The sequence below is a fragment of the Onychostruthus taczanowskii genome, unplaced genomic scaffold (assembly GCF_017590055.1).
Source record: "Onychostruthus taczanowskii isolate IOZ18803 unplaced genomic scaffold, ASM1759005v1 scaffold14, whole genome shotgun sequence".
Classification (NCBI taxonomy): Eukaryota; Metazoa; Chordata; class Aves; order Passeriformes; family Passeridae; genus Onychostruthus; species Onychostruthus taczanowskii.
The window spans coordinates 3458482-3473037 of NW_024498573.1; the positions used below are offsets into that span (position 1 = coordinate 3458482).

Here is a 14556-nt window from a genome sequence, read left to right on the forward strand (position 1 = left end):
CTCTCCACCAAAGACCCCAAATGATCACTGTGGAAGGGGTCACAAGCCAAGATTCAGCCAAGATGACACAAAAACCACCTGCAAAGTCAACTCTTGAATCTGTACTACGCCAACCAAACACACCAGTCTGCAACTCACTAAGTGAAATACCAAACACTGGTGCTCAGTTTCATGAGGAAGCTTTCTATTTGAAAGCCAAGTATCTTTACCCTCCTGAAATTCTCAACATACAGCAAATAATGAAACATATCAAGCAAAGAAAGCTTAAATTTCCAAGTGTTTTTATTTTGCTAACCATACTGTCAGTCTTCAACTGTCTGTCACTAATCTTCCTCCTTTGAAAATAACCACATCATTAAAAAGTGGAAAAAATAACTCTTTATCCAGTAACCACTCTTGTCTCTGTCACTGGAAGCTGTTGTTCAATCCATTCATCTTGCTGGATGAAGTGGCACAAAGCAGAAGCCCACAAACACAGACAATGCTGACAGCCACAGGGTGCACCTTTCCTGCAGCACTGGACATCCCTGAATAAAAATCAGAGCAGCACCAGCCTCTCCAGTGCAGCTGGAGACGCAGCTGCAGACACCCCACGTGCCCCAACAGCGTGACCAGGGATGTGACCACCTTGGCAGAGCCACAGCAAGACTGAACTGCACACAAAGGGGCAGAGATATGTCTGCTGTTACAGGCAATTTCAAATCTGCAATTTCACATAGCCAAAGAGACATCTGTCCAGAGATCAAGCACTGATCTGCAGCCATTGTAGCCCTGCACACTTCCAACTCAGACCTGCTTTGGAAAGCCATCGTGGAAACATCTGGCCAAGAAAGCCCTATCACAGTTTATTCCTGACTTAATGATAAACAATGTTACTCAATGAAGCCAGGGACAGAACATGATTTGCAGAAAGGCTGGGGCAGCAAGAGACTGTGTATAAGGACGATGAAGAAAAGCAAGAAAGAAGCCACTGATCCCCCAAAAATAATGGAGGAAGATTCTGCCAAGCCCGTTTCAGGCACAAACTGAAAAGAATCAAAGCCAAGGATGAAAATAAAAGGAGGAGGCCACATCCAAAGGGTAATTAACTAATGCAGTGTAAACAATGACACTAATAACCTTTTCCTCTGAGTGTACAGCAGATACCTGCCCAGGGCCCTGCAGCAGCAGCATGGGATAGGGATATCTCCTGAGCAGATCTCACCACACTGGTAGCTGCAGGTAAGTCACACCCCACATGAGCCGGCCCAAATATCACTGCCAGGGGCAGAAACAGCAACAACTCTGCCCCACAAACTTCCAGTGCTCTTTTCAAACCTTCTCATTCCCAGGCCAGCAACTCTCATGCTTCTCCCTGCATTCCACATATACCCAGGATAAAGTTGTTCCCAATACCTACTTCTTATCAGTTAGAACTGGAAGCTTGCTGAGGATCAGTCCACAGCCTGCCCCCACCACCACTTTTTATTCCTTTAAGTTTGGTGATCATTAATTTTTTCCTAACACGGTGAAATGATAAGAAGTCCATCTAATTTCTACGAGCCACTAATGCCAGACATGGCTGAACTGGCTCAAGATCAAAAGCTTTTTTACCAGAAATAAACCCTACCAAAATGAACTTGAGGGAAAGATGACATTTGAAGCTGCCTGGATAGCCTGGGCCTGACAGCCTGCTGGAGAGGGACTTCTTACAATGACACAGAGTGACAGGACAAGGGGGAATGGCCATAATCTGTGAGTAGGTTCATATTAAATGTGAGAATGAAATTCTTCCCTGGGAAGGTAGTGAGGCCCTGGTACAGGCAGCCCAGAGATGCTGTGGCTGACCCTGGATCCCTGGAAGGGTTCAAGGTCACACTGGATGGAACTCTGAGCAATGTCATCTAACAGAATATTCTCTGCCCATGGCAGGGCATTGGAACTACATTGTCATTAAGGTCCCTTTGAACCCAAATCATTCTGTGATTCTAAAAAGAAGTTATCCACTAACACAACCAAGCCCACAGATGGTGTCACAGGTGCCCTGTGCCTAGGACAGGCCGCTCCCAGCTCCTGCCATTTCAGCAGAACAGGTTATTCACCCTCTGCCCTCACAAAGGAGAGGCAGCAACTGGGGCAAGCTCTCCCTATTAAAATACTCCCAGAACAAGCCTGGAAGGGCATTGCTAAAGCTGCCCCCAAGAGTCTTCAGGAGATGGAACTTCCCTCCAGCTACAGCACAACCTCACTGAGTTAGCAGAGTTTAAGACAAAGAGCAGTTTTAACCTCAGCACTGAGCTGTCCATACAGCTCCTGTCCCAGGGGATCCAGATCCTTTAACTCTGGTCATAGAAACGAAGCAGCAATGGATGCAATTCCCACACAGTGACTGCTGCTGACAGACAGTTAAAAGGTCAGCCCCTACCTCTGTACTGCTCTTAATGAAGGGAGAATGGAAAGAAGTCTGAGTGATCCACGGTTCATTACTTCACTCAGCCCCAACGCTTGTGCACTGAGAATGAACAGACACAGAGAGAAGGAAAGAGAGGAATTGGGAAATAACCTTTGCTTGGGAATGCTGCATGGTAAGGTAAAATGAGGAGACTAAGAACAACAACAAAGCAAAATTAGTAACTGCTTGTGATGGAAGCCAGAAATAATAATCCTCATTAGCAAAGATTCATATTTTAAAGAACATTTTGTGAAATCAAAAGCAATTTGATTGAAAAAAAAAAAACCAAGCTTAAGAAATATTTGAAACGAAGCTAGCAGAGATCACCAAAGTTTCCTCTACACAAAGTACCATTACCAAGCACAGGAGCTTTAAGCCCTTACAGAGAGGCTGCAATGCTGACCCTGCACACCCTGTGACAAAACTTAGAGGAATCAATCCCTGCACAGGGAAAGGGGCAATCCCAACTGGAGTCCATATGGACAAAACCTCCACCCAAACCACAGCACACAATGGCATATCAGAAGAAACCAGAGTAATAATCACACTGGCACTTCATGGCAAGCTTCAAACCAAACAGAGCAGCTGGAGAAGCCTGATGGAAGCCCATGGGCAGCCTGTGCTGCTGGGGACCTGGGGACATGCTCTTCATCCCAACTGCTCCAGTCTTCTTCAGCACTGCAGCCAAAAGCAAACAGATGTCTGACCTACGTTCATGTCTGAGAAGTACAGTACCACTTATCTGGGATCATTATCATCCAGAAGTGTTAAATACTCAGTAATCCAATATTCACTAGCAAAAAATACAACAGAGATTATGACAGAGACCAAACTTCTGTTATCAACACGTTTGCAGGTATTTGTTGTCTTTGGCCAGTTTTTACTACCATCTTCCAGGGTACTGAAGTTTTTCAGGGTTCATATGTACATATGAACCACCCTGAAAGGTTAAAATAAAGGGAGCAGATTGGACTGCTTTGAGTAATTCCTACATCCTGAAGCATTTCTATCAAGTTCAGGAGTTATCCACATACAGATATTAAATAACGAATGTACTGATGAGAGAACACAAAGTTTCACTCTCCAAGATAACTGGGTAACAGCATCCCTGTTTCACTCAGTGGAGGCAGTTTTCCTTAGGGATGGGATGGAAGAGCAGTGGAAGAGAAAGCTTTGGCACTTCAGCATCCCAGCTACCAGAAATGCACCAAAAAAAAGCAAGGTTTGAGGGAGGCAGGAGGAGGAAGTGGGAGAGAAGGGGTGTGATTCACCCAGATCCCCAGTGGAGAGAAATCCACTAACACACAGAAGACTTCACTTCCAGGAGCCTCAAGCAGAGGACAGACTCTCACACTTGCTTATCTGCACACATTTTAAACGATAAGCCACATTGTCTTTTAATCAGCACTAATTGTTTCAGCAAGCGAGAAACTGCTGGCATTACCAAAACTTTGCAAATTCTCACAAAGAACAATTACCCACAAATATCTTCTTATGTCACAGAACAAGCAAAAAAACCACAAACTGAAATCAGGTCATCAGATTTGTCCCCTTTTCAGCCTTAGTTTTGTGCTCCTCTATGTATTACCGAATTGCTCACAAACAAGACCTCAGATAAACACAGTGTTCATTTTTCAGAGATGAAGTTTCTAAATCCATGAAATGAAAAACACATTCAAACTGTGCAAAATGAAACTTGGCTATTCTAATTTATATATGTATGTTCTATTCATTACAGCTTAAGCTGTAACCAGAGTGAAGCAGAACTAGAGAACAACATGTACAGTGCAAAGTGAATACCATACTAGAACCTCAACAGCTACAAAGTGTGAGTTTGGGTTGATGTAAATAAAATTAACTGGCTTTTTGCTTGTTTTGGTTTGGTTGTTGATGTCGTTTGGGTTTCAGTCCATGGGATTCTTTAAAAGCAACAAACATTTAAACGGGGGCGGGGCGCTTACAAATCTTATTTTCTGCAGAAGTTTTTATTTACCCACAGGAATGGAAGGGATAATCCTACTTTGCTACTCCAAATAAAAAGATGCCTCTTACACAAAACCATAACCTCCTGAAAATGAGGAGGCATTCAGCATGTAAACCCCCCTACCCAACAACTACCATTTTTCTAAAAGAAACAGAATTTCTATTCATATAAAATTAAGTTTGAATTTGCACTTAAAACGTCAACTGCTTTTTCTGAGTTCCTACTAAAATTTAAATCAGAATTTTTGAACACTATGAGGGCAATAAATTTATCTTATGCTTATTTATTTCTTATTTCTCTTATTTATTTCTTTATTTCTTCTTATATTCACACTCAAAGCCATGACCTGAGGAAGGTTCATGCTTCAGGCACCAGGCACTACAAACTTATGCTTCCAAACCTTTCTGTGATGAATTCAGCTTCCTAAACATTGTGAACATACTGTGAGAGGACTGTCAACTAGAATCAAGAGGAACCTGACTTGTTCTACTGCTGTTATTTAGAAATCTGCTGGCAGTCACCACATTAGCCAGAACAGCAGGAACAGTAGGAAGTCTGAATAGGTGCTTGGGGAAAACCAAACAACAAACCAACATCAGGGCAAGGGGAGGAACTATTAAAAGGGTGATAACCACTCTGCTCCTCACCCTTCTTATGAGGCAACTGCAGGTTTCTATCTTTCCACCAACAATGGGAGGGAAAAGTCATGAACACACTCCTCCAAAACAAGTGGAACATGGAAGCCTCAAGCAGGGCTGAGGGTGAGAGCCTCCCTGCACACTCAGCACTGCAGGCAATACAGGAGCTGGAAAAGAAACTGGCAGTTTCCAGTGTGCTGAGATACTACTGTGCAGGAAATTCACTGTTCACTTTTTCCTAAAGAATGCCACACCAAAAGGCATTCCATCCTCTGGCTTGGATGCAACACTTGAATTGCTCCACCCAACTCAACACTTCTGGTGTCTCACATGCAAAAGTCAATGCCTGAAAACATAAAAGGAGTCCACAGTGCATTATTTCTGATGAGTGTCTGAAGGTTAAAACAAATTACTCTGCTATTTTGTTGTATAATTATTTTACTGTAAAGCTGTTTTTTTTCCTGAAGAGCCCAGCAGTGGGATGTGCTATCTCCAGCACAGCATCCACAGCTGTCCCAATTTCTGCATGTGACCAACAGAAGTTCCCTACCAAGAACTCACTCAAAGCTTTTCTTGCCAACCCTTCCTACCCCAGCGGCCTACTCCATGAGGAAGAGGACGGGAAAACACAAAGGAAGACTCCAGAACTAGAGAAGTGCTGCCCTTTCCCTGTGATTCAGGCACCAACAGTGCTCCCAAAACCCTCCCCTCCCTGATGCCACTCATGTGGTGCCCCTTCCACCTGCAGCCTTGCTCTTCACCCAGAACCCCAGCAGCACCTCAGCCCCCCAGAGACAGCAGGGAATGCTGCTGGAAAAGCCATTCATTCACCTGTGGATTGTGCAGCTCCACCACTGCCAAGCCTACAACCAGTGCAGGCAGTGAGTTGGGACAACTTAGCACAACCCTTCTGCTCTGGTTGTGCTAGAGACAGCAGTGAAGGCACCCAGACAGGACCAGCCTGTCCTTGAGAGGAGAAGTGGTGATACACAAGGTGACTTTTCTCCCAATTTCTCTTTGCCGTTTTTCCAAAGAATTGTGCGAGATAAATCTTAATGATAACCACAAAGAGTCAGCATGTCAATTTTAACAAGTGCTTTACCATCCTTCAGTAGAGGAAAGACACACTGCTGAAATTCCTCTGGGCTTCATCAATGCTTTTGGACACAAAAGAGATGGATGCACACCCAGGCCATCTTTATCCCTGTCACACATTTAATCACTGCTGCAGAGCTACTGTGAGCAGCCACACTGGAACCAGATTAATAGAACAAGAACAGAGCACTTCAGCTGGCACCTGCTCCAACACACGGCAGCATCTTCCCCTCTCCTTGGCACTGGGGTCAGGAGCACCCACTCAGATCAGCCAAAGCAAAGCCTGTGCTCCTACCCAGGGCTGAGCCAGCGGGCTCCAACCTTCCCACCTCACAGCTTTCCTCAGCATGGAACCACAGCTCTGCAGCCATGACAAACTCCCTCGTGCTACCATTCTTCACCAGACGACTCTGTGCAGACAGAACAAAACATAGGTCATAATTTTTTGGTATTAAAAGCAGCATTCACCTAAACTGTCGAGTTTTTTAAGTCCTAGGACAACTGCCTGCCTGATTTCTCTTTCTGATGTTTCTATTCTCTCTGCCTTTCTAAATGCCAGAGCAAATAATTGAAAAGCAATCAAAATAAGCTGTCAGTCACAGGCAAGAAAAGCAGAAGTATATTCCAAGCAACTGTACTGAAAATTGACCATCATCCATAACACAAATTTCTGAGTTACAAATATATTTTAAAAATCATCTCAATTATATATTAGAGAACATTGCTTTTTTCTTGGGGCCCAAGTAGCTCGTTGACCATATTTAGAGTTCACCTCTTGAGTGAGCTGCAGATTTGTTCAGTTAACTTGGGGAAATTTTTTAAAAAACACAATAATTGTTGCACATCACACACTTTAACCCCACTTCTGGGAACAAGGGTTTAATAAGGTACAACAAGAAGCTTCTACATGGCAAGAGGCAATGAACAAATCCATGACTTCATGCAGAATATGCTGCTCTGAAGTCAAAGGTTACTGCTATAGTGTCAAACTGAGCCACTATCACTGATTTTAATTTTACCAAGGCTTGAGAAGGAGTTGTAACAGTTAAACGTCAATCACTACCCTCAACAACCCAAGATTCATTAGGAAGAAAAGGTTCAAGTTGTGGGAGATATACTCTTCCAAAAGAAATCACCAGCACATATAGTCATTTAGCAGGGTCTGAGAGGCAGCATCCAGCCAAAAAAAAAAACACCTGCAAAAGCCAATTTAATTGCTCCTATTGCCAGACTTACAACTTCAAACAGTTTATTAAGCAGGACATTCTTTGAACAACTTCTCTCCTGCTCAATTTTAAAAGTAAATTTTAAATTTGGAAAGCAGAAATTACACAGAGGTTTCTGTCATTACATGCAGCAAAACACCACTTTCTAAACTGTCCAATCTGAAAGAAAATACCTCTGTTTTTGCTATTTGCAAACAGACAGGTTCAGCTTCGGAACATGAACCGCAAAGACATCAGTCATTCAAATTTCACACGGCACACCAGGTATTTTCTAGAGAAACCAAGTCATTTCCTGTAACACAATGTACGCAAACAGATATTTCACACCTAATCAGCAATCAGAAAACAAATACAATGAAACAAGGAGAGGAAGGGCAATCTCACCCAAATGCTATGACAAAACACTTCCAGGATCCAACCTGCTGTGCAGGAGAGCTCTGGATCCTACAGACTGTTCAAAACCCTCAGAAAGAGCTGCTCTCACAGCCTCACACACTGCAGGTCCTGCTGTGACAGCTCCTAACACCCCCCACTCACACCTCCACCATGACCAAGAGGCAATGCAGCATCATCACACCGTGAAAGCATGAAGTCATTAAGGACCTTAAAAATTTATGGTCAATAACACAGGCAAGGACAGGACCCTGACGGTGGAAATTCCCATTCTTCTGGGCACTCACCATGGCTGAAGTCCTTTACAGGTAAGTTTAGAGCTATTTGAAACAGGAATGCCCTTCAGTACAAGGCCTGGTGGGTGCCATCAGGCTGCACAGCAAGGCAAGATCTAGCTACAGGCTCTTTTCTGTGAAATAATACCATCTTCCAAACAGTGTAAATCCTAATGGCAAAAGGGGATGTGTGCCAGATCAGAGGCATGGGGACAGTAGCACACAAAGACCCTGTTCTCTCCAGATGCACAGAGCAGGAGATAATGCTTGCAGGAATCACTGACAGCCAAACAGAATTCATCTCCTCACCAGGAAGATGTCAACTGACCAAGGAAATTTGTGCTCCCTGCTAAAACAAACCACTGCCATATCTACTATATCTCAGGAATATGATGTTATCAATAGCTGGTTACACCTCGGATCAACAGTCTGGAGTAGGAGATTCTTTCAGAAATGTTTACAGGAGTAGTGAGGATCACGTGGCTTCAGTTCCTTCATTTTATTTTTAGCAGAGAGAGAAATGGCACCAGACACGTCAGTTAATAGATCAAGCAGGGGAGTAACTCTCACACAGGCAACACCAACACTTTATAATGAAAGTACCCTCCCACAGCTGCAGATCAGAACACAACTCAAGGTCATAATGGATTAATTCTAGAGAGGACTCTGCTGGCCTTCAATAATTCCAACACAGCGCAAACAGCGTGATTCTGGTAAGGCAAAAACCTTCCAGGAGCCTTACAAACATGCCACACTCATTCCTCACACCCAGCCTCTGGAAGCAGCCATTCTTAGGGATAAAACATCTGGCTCTAAATTTCCCCATACCTCACTTCCTCACTGTCATTACCTGAACATCACACTCCTGCATCGTGGGAATGGACAATAAGGAAGTAATAATGAAAAGTGACACTGAGCCTCATGCAAGCCTCTGCACATCCTGAAGTCTGAAACCATCAGTGTCCCATGGAGAAAACAGCTTGAGAATGCAAAATGTATACACAGCAGGAGTGGCCCAGATGTACCTGAATCCAAGAACTCTCTGCTTCCTCAAACACTCAACTCTGCAAATCAAATTTTTCAAACATACTTCATACATAGTAACTAAAAACCAACAAACTGAAGTATTAAGGCACCAAAAGTTACACGAGAAGAGCAAATTTTGCACGACAGTTCTGCAAGAAACAACTCCACCTTGCTCCAATTCCTCAGCATCTAAATTCAAGCAATATCTACGGCACTCAGACCTTCAGTCGCTGTACCCACCCTCCCAGCACTGGAGTCTGGACTCACATAATGCTGCCCAGGGCCTCTGCAACTTGGAAATGCCAGGAGAGCACTACAGACAAACTCACATCGGGATGGTAAATAACAGAGATAGCCAAGAACAACCACCCATTTAAATTTAAATGGCCATAGCCCAACACGTGCACAAGGCAGCAAGCCAGCAGCTACTGAATCACCACCTCTGGAGAACAAGACCCAAGAACTGATGCTATAATTTCCTTCTCAACACAAAATCTGTCAGGAGCTACTGGAAACTTCAGACACCCTTAAGGGAGGATTAAGGTGGCACTTAAAATAGTTTTAGTTCGAATATGCACATCTCTCTTTACAACTGAATGGTACCTGAGCAACCTCCCCTGTTTGGGGAAATGTCTGAGAGCAGCGGGTGCCAGGGCTATTAACAAATCCCCATGCAAAACAATACCTGCCACCACCCCTCCCGCCTAGAGGCATTACTTAAATGCTGGACTTTGCATCTCACTTAAGACTAAACCAAATTCTGGCCCTTCTGCTCCAAGCACTCTTGACATTTGAGAAATTTGCCTTTTCAAAGCAAGCATCTATTCTCACAAGGGGCAGACACAGACACCGGAGATACACACACACACTTCCCTCTTGGCAAAACAGGAAGTTTGAGCAGCAGTGGCACACTCAGAGCCAAGAGCTTCGAAAATAAAAGCTCTGAGACAGTCATGCTGTAAGGTGGAGGAGCCCCATCAACAAGCAGCATAAAGCTGATAGCTGTTAAGAGTAGACAAACAGCTGTGCAGAACTCCCAGGGATTCATGATGCTTTTTTCTGGGGGTGGGTTTTTGTTTTAGGTTTTAGCAAGTTCTCAAAAAAAAAAAAATTATTCCAGTTACCAAACACAGATGAGACTGGCATTAAATGCCTAAATGAATACATGACCTGAAGAGCAAACCTGGGTATTTCTAGCTACTATGTCATGTTCAACCATTAAAAGATTTGAATTGCCTCAGAGGTAACTTGGCACTTGGCCCTGTCTTTTCCCATTCCACAAGCAGTGGAGCTAAATGAAGGACCACTCAGACAACATGCATTCACTTACTGAAGAAAGAATGCAAGACTTAGGGAAAGCAGGACCCCAGGCTGCCTAAAAAATGCTTTTCTTCTTTGCGTTTTTTTTTGGAATGCAGCTGTGCTTTCAAGTCACCAGAACAACCCAGCAAGGCTAACTACAGCACACAGGTAAGGCAGTTTCACTGAAAAGTCAACCCTCGTTGCATATTCAAATAACAGGCTCCGTCACTAGGACGGTTTTGTCACTCTACCAGCTGCAGTTCTGTGGAGCACGTTGTAAAGGCAACTCTTGTGAAAGTACCTCAGCGAGCTTCTGTTTACAAAGTGAGACCCTCCCACAACTGCATCACCGAGCACATGTCTGCGAGAGATCCCGCTTTCCTCTGCAAAGCAAAGCTGAAGAGATGCACAAACCTCAGACCCACAGCAGCCTCTCACCACCAGAGACCGAGGGATTCCTCCCAAGGAACGCTGAAGAGTATAAACTGTTCCACAAACAAATTAAGCTGCTGTCAGCATCTTCCTGAACTCGCCCCTTGCACGGGCACTCTGTGACAAGGGCTCCCCACCTCCCAGAGCACGCAGCAGGAACACTGAGTGTTCCCAAAGGAACACAATCCTGCCTCCCAAGCACTGCACGCACCAGCACGATCTGTCCGGCATCAGCGGCTCTACTGAAATTAGAGAGCAAGATGGTTTCGGTATTAGTCCTATCAAAGGAGCTAATCTTCAAACCCTGCATCAATACTTTAAGTCCAGAGTATCCTCCAGCAGGGAACCCTGAGGTGGAAAAACATATTGAAGAAATACACAAGAAAAACGCAAAACAACGGAAAACTGAAGGAAATATACATATACGGCTGCAAATAAAAGGTTACACTGAGAAACATCTCTTATACTTGGATTCAAAAGCAAATTACTCAAAAAAAACTACTAAATGCATCTATCTCCTTTCAGAACTCCTACTACAGTTCCATCAGTTGTTTCTTATTAATTATATTATAATTAAAGGAATTTGTGAGTATGGAGAGAAATTAAAACAAAACAAAAAGTCCGCCTGAATAAGAGGCAAGGTTTGCTGCCTGTGTCAGGCCATGACACGGCCTCTCCCCGGCCACCGCCAAGGTCTCACAGCTCGGCAACCTCAGGCCTGGCCAGACAAAGAGCCTCTGACAGCGTTCAGCCGGAGCGGCAGGAGATGGGAACGCTCCCTCCTGCCCTGCTCATCTGCACTGCGCTCAAAAAAACCCCCTTCGAACGGGGAAAAAACTCCACCGAACTCCGCAGCGAGTCGCTGGGCAGAAGGATGATGCCTCTTATTCCTGACGGGAGAAAAAGCGGTGGGGGGAGCGCGGGCGGCCGCGCCGGGACACAGGTGCGCGGTGAGCGCGGTGACAGCCCGCGCTGGCCGCGGCACGGTCCCCTCGCTCGGTAAGATGGCTCCCATCCTCCGGGGTGCCGGGGCGAGGGAGGCAGCGCGGCCGGCCCGGCCCTGCCGCACCGCAAAATGGCAGCGGCCACGGCCCCCCCGCCCGCGCCCCGACGGTGCTTACGAGTTGCAGGGCCGCCGAGGACTCCGGCTGCTCCCCGGGGCCGCCGTCCGGCACGGACTCGGCCGGTTGCAGGCGGCTGTCGGGGCCCCGCTGCGGAGCTGAGCGGCCGCGGCTCCGCGGGCCGGGCTCTGTCGCCGCCTCCTCCTCGTCGTCGTCGTCCTCCTCCTCTTCCTCGTAGTCGTAGTCGTCGTAGTCGTCGTCGTCGTCCTCCTCCTCCTCCGGAGTCTCGGCGCCCTCCTCCTCCTCCTCCTCCAGTGCCTCCTCTCCTCCGTCCCGCAGGAGCAGGGGGAAGGCCCGAGCCCCGCGGGGCACCTCGGCCGCAGGGTCCTGCGCCGCAGGCAGGCGGGGGCCCGGCGAGCCAGGGTCGGGCAGGGCCTCAGCGCCGTCGGCGGCACCGCCGAGGTACTCGGCGTTGATCATGGAAGCCAAGTCCTGCAGCCGGCGCAGCGGGATGTAGCAGGACGACGGGTCCTGGCCGTAACCGGGCTTGGCGGCCGCCAGCTGCATGGCGGGCGGCTCGGGGCCGCGGGCCTCGCCGAAGGGGCCGCCCTTGGGCTCGGCGGCCGACAGCGAGGTGCCGAAGGGGACGAGGCAGCTGCGGCGGCTCACTTCGCAGGCCTGCTCCATGCCGGGCGCCGGGCATCCACCTGCGGGCACAGCACAATGGGGTCAGCCCAGCCTGTACCGCAAAATGGCAGCCGCACCCGGGGGCCGCGCTGGGCTCCGCCGGCCCCGCTCCGCCACCGCCGGATTACAGGCCCCAGGCCGCGGCCCGGCCACCCCGGCTCGGCTCGGCACGGCCGGCGCCGGGGTCGCTCGCCCTGCTGAGCGCTACCGCAGGGCCGCCGCTCACCTGCGGGTGCCGCGGGCGGCTCGGCGCCTGCCCCCGGAGCGGGCGGATGGGGACGCCCTCCCGCGCACCGGCGGGCCGGGCCGTCGCCCTCCGCGGGGCTGCCGTGCAGAGCCGTGCGAGCCTTGCCGAGCCTCGCCCGCCGGGGAGCGGCGCCGGGTGCCCGCGGCCTGGCTGTCCTCGCCGGGCTCCGCCGCTCCCGGACAGCCGCGCTCCCACCCGCCCTCCCGCCGCCGAGCGGCAGAGCCTGGAGCCCCCCTCCACGTCCCGGCCGTGCGGGAGCCCCCGGCCGTGCCGGCGCCGCGCTCCCCCCGCCGGGCTGGGCCCCGGAGCAGCCGCTCTGCACACCCAGGCAGGGAGCGCCCGCTGCCCGGGCCTCGCTGCCCCGCAGGCGCAGCTTTTCCCCGCTGAAACGCTGTCCTGGAGCGGCTGCGGGCTGGCACCTCAGCGGGGCACTGAGGACTTGCCTCCTCCCAGCCTGCACACCTTGGCAGCCCCACTGAAGGCACCTGGCTTCCTGGTGCCCCTGCGGTCTTGCCCAAGCACTCCCTCTGCCCTGTCTGTGGCTGGTGATGGAGCAACCATTTCTCCCAGCATCTGCTCCTGAGGAGCCTCGCCGAGGTCCCCAACCCAGTGTCACCCCACTGGTGTGCTGCAACCACAGAGAGACTGCCATGCTCAGCTCATGCCTCTCCAGCACACCCACGGAGGGTGGGGTGACTCGCCAGGAAGCTCGTGACATGTTTGTACCTTCGAGGTCCCAGCCCAGGGCTCAGCTGGTGGCACCTGACCTATTTTAGGCCCTTTCCCTCCATGCTCACATGCCATGGTGACATGTGAGAGTTGTGGCCACGCTGTGGCCCAGTGCTAAATGAACTTGGCACTGAGTTCTAGTATCAACACAGTTCTCCCCACCTTCAGAGAGCTGGGGCATCACCCAGCGTGCCTGGATCCCTTGGTTTACACCTGAATGGGGGAAATACAGGCCATTGTCCATCTCTCAGCGATCGACTGGTAGCTGCAGCCTGGCACACCTGGGAGAGGGTCCAACAGCCAAGTTTCCTCCTTTCTCATTGGAGCAACCTGCCACGTTCCTAAAATAAAGCTGGTGGTTTATTTATACCCCCCAGGGGCAGGCAGGGCATGTGCAGAGCAGGAACGCCTGGTGTCTTCCCAGAACCAGGTGTCTGAGGCCCAGTGAGTGACCTGGGGAGATGTTTAGGGCTGTTCCAAGCAGGGCAACTCCATATCCTGGGCACTGGCTGTCACCTGCTGCCCTCCTTCTGCAGAAGTGCCCCCTTTAGGCTGCGAGGGGAGAGCCAGGGCCACCATCAGGACACGTCCCAGCCTGGTTTCCCCCTGGGAGCCCTTGGTCCATGGGCACACGGCACAGCACATCCCGATGGGACAGTGGTGTGCAGGGGCTGCACTGCTTGGGCAGCGATGCCCAGGCAGCTCTGCGCACCCCGAGGCACGTCCACATCCCGCTGTCCCAGTGGGGCCCCGCAGCGATCCACCTGCAGCCATGTGGGTATGGCTCAGGGAGGAGCAGGGCAGCGGTGGTGGGATGCCCTCAGATGCGCTTCCCATCTGCTGTGTCACCTCTGCCCGTGCCACGGCCAGCTCCCGCAGGAAGGGCCCTTCTCCAGCCCTTCTCTTCCGGCAGTGGAACAGGGAAATGGCATCCCGGCCACAGCCTCCCGCTCCCGCCCGGATGTGCGGCACAGCGGGCAGCGTGGCCGGCCCTGCCGCCTCAGGGCTTTGTCTGCGGGCTGCAGCGGGG

At 49.5% G+C, this 14556-nt stretch overlaps 1 protein-coding gene across 5 annotated transcripts in view; it reads right to left on the bottom strand.

Moving 5' to 3' along the window:
• The window catches only part of NSD1 (nuclear receptor binding SET domain protein 1), a 56178-nt gene extending 43199 nt beyond the window's left edge, over positions 1-12979 (bottom strand). For 4 of the 5 annotated variants that reach the window (XM_041397583.1, XM_041397582.1, XM_041397581.1 and 1 more), the window contains exons 1-2: positions 12777-12833; positions 11924-12570 (exon numbers count right to left, since the gene is read on the bottom strand). In XM_041397583.1, coding sequence (XP_041253517.1) covers positions 11924-12550 — 627 coding nt within the window. In that variant the 5' untranslated portion in view covers positions 12551-12570; positions 12777-12833. The other variant, XM_041397579.1, reaches the window with a different exon arrangement.
• Between the last annotated feature and the right edge of the window lie 1577 nt (positions 12980-14556).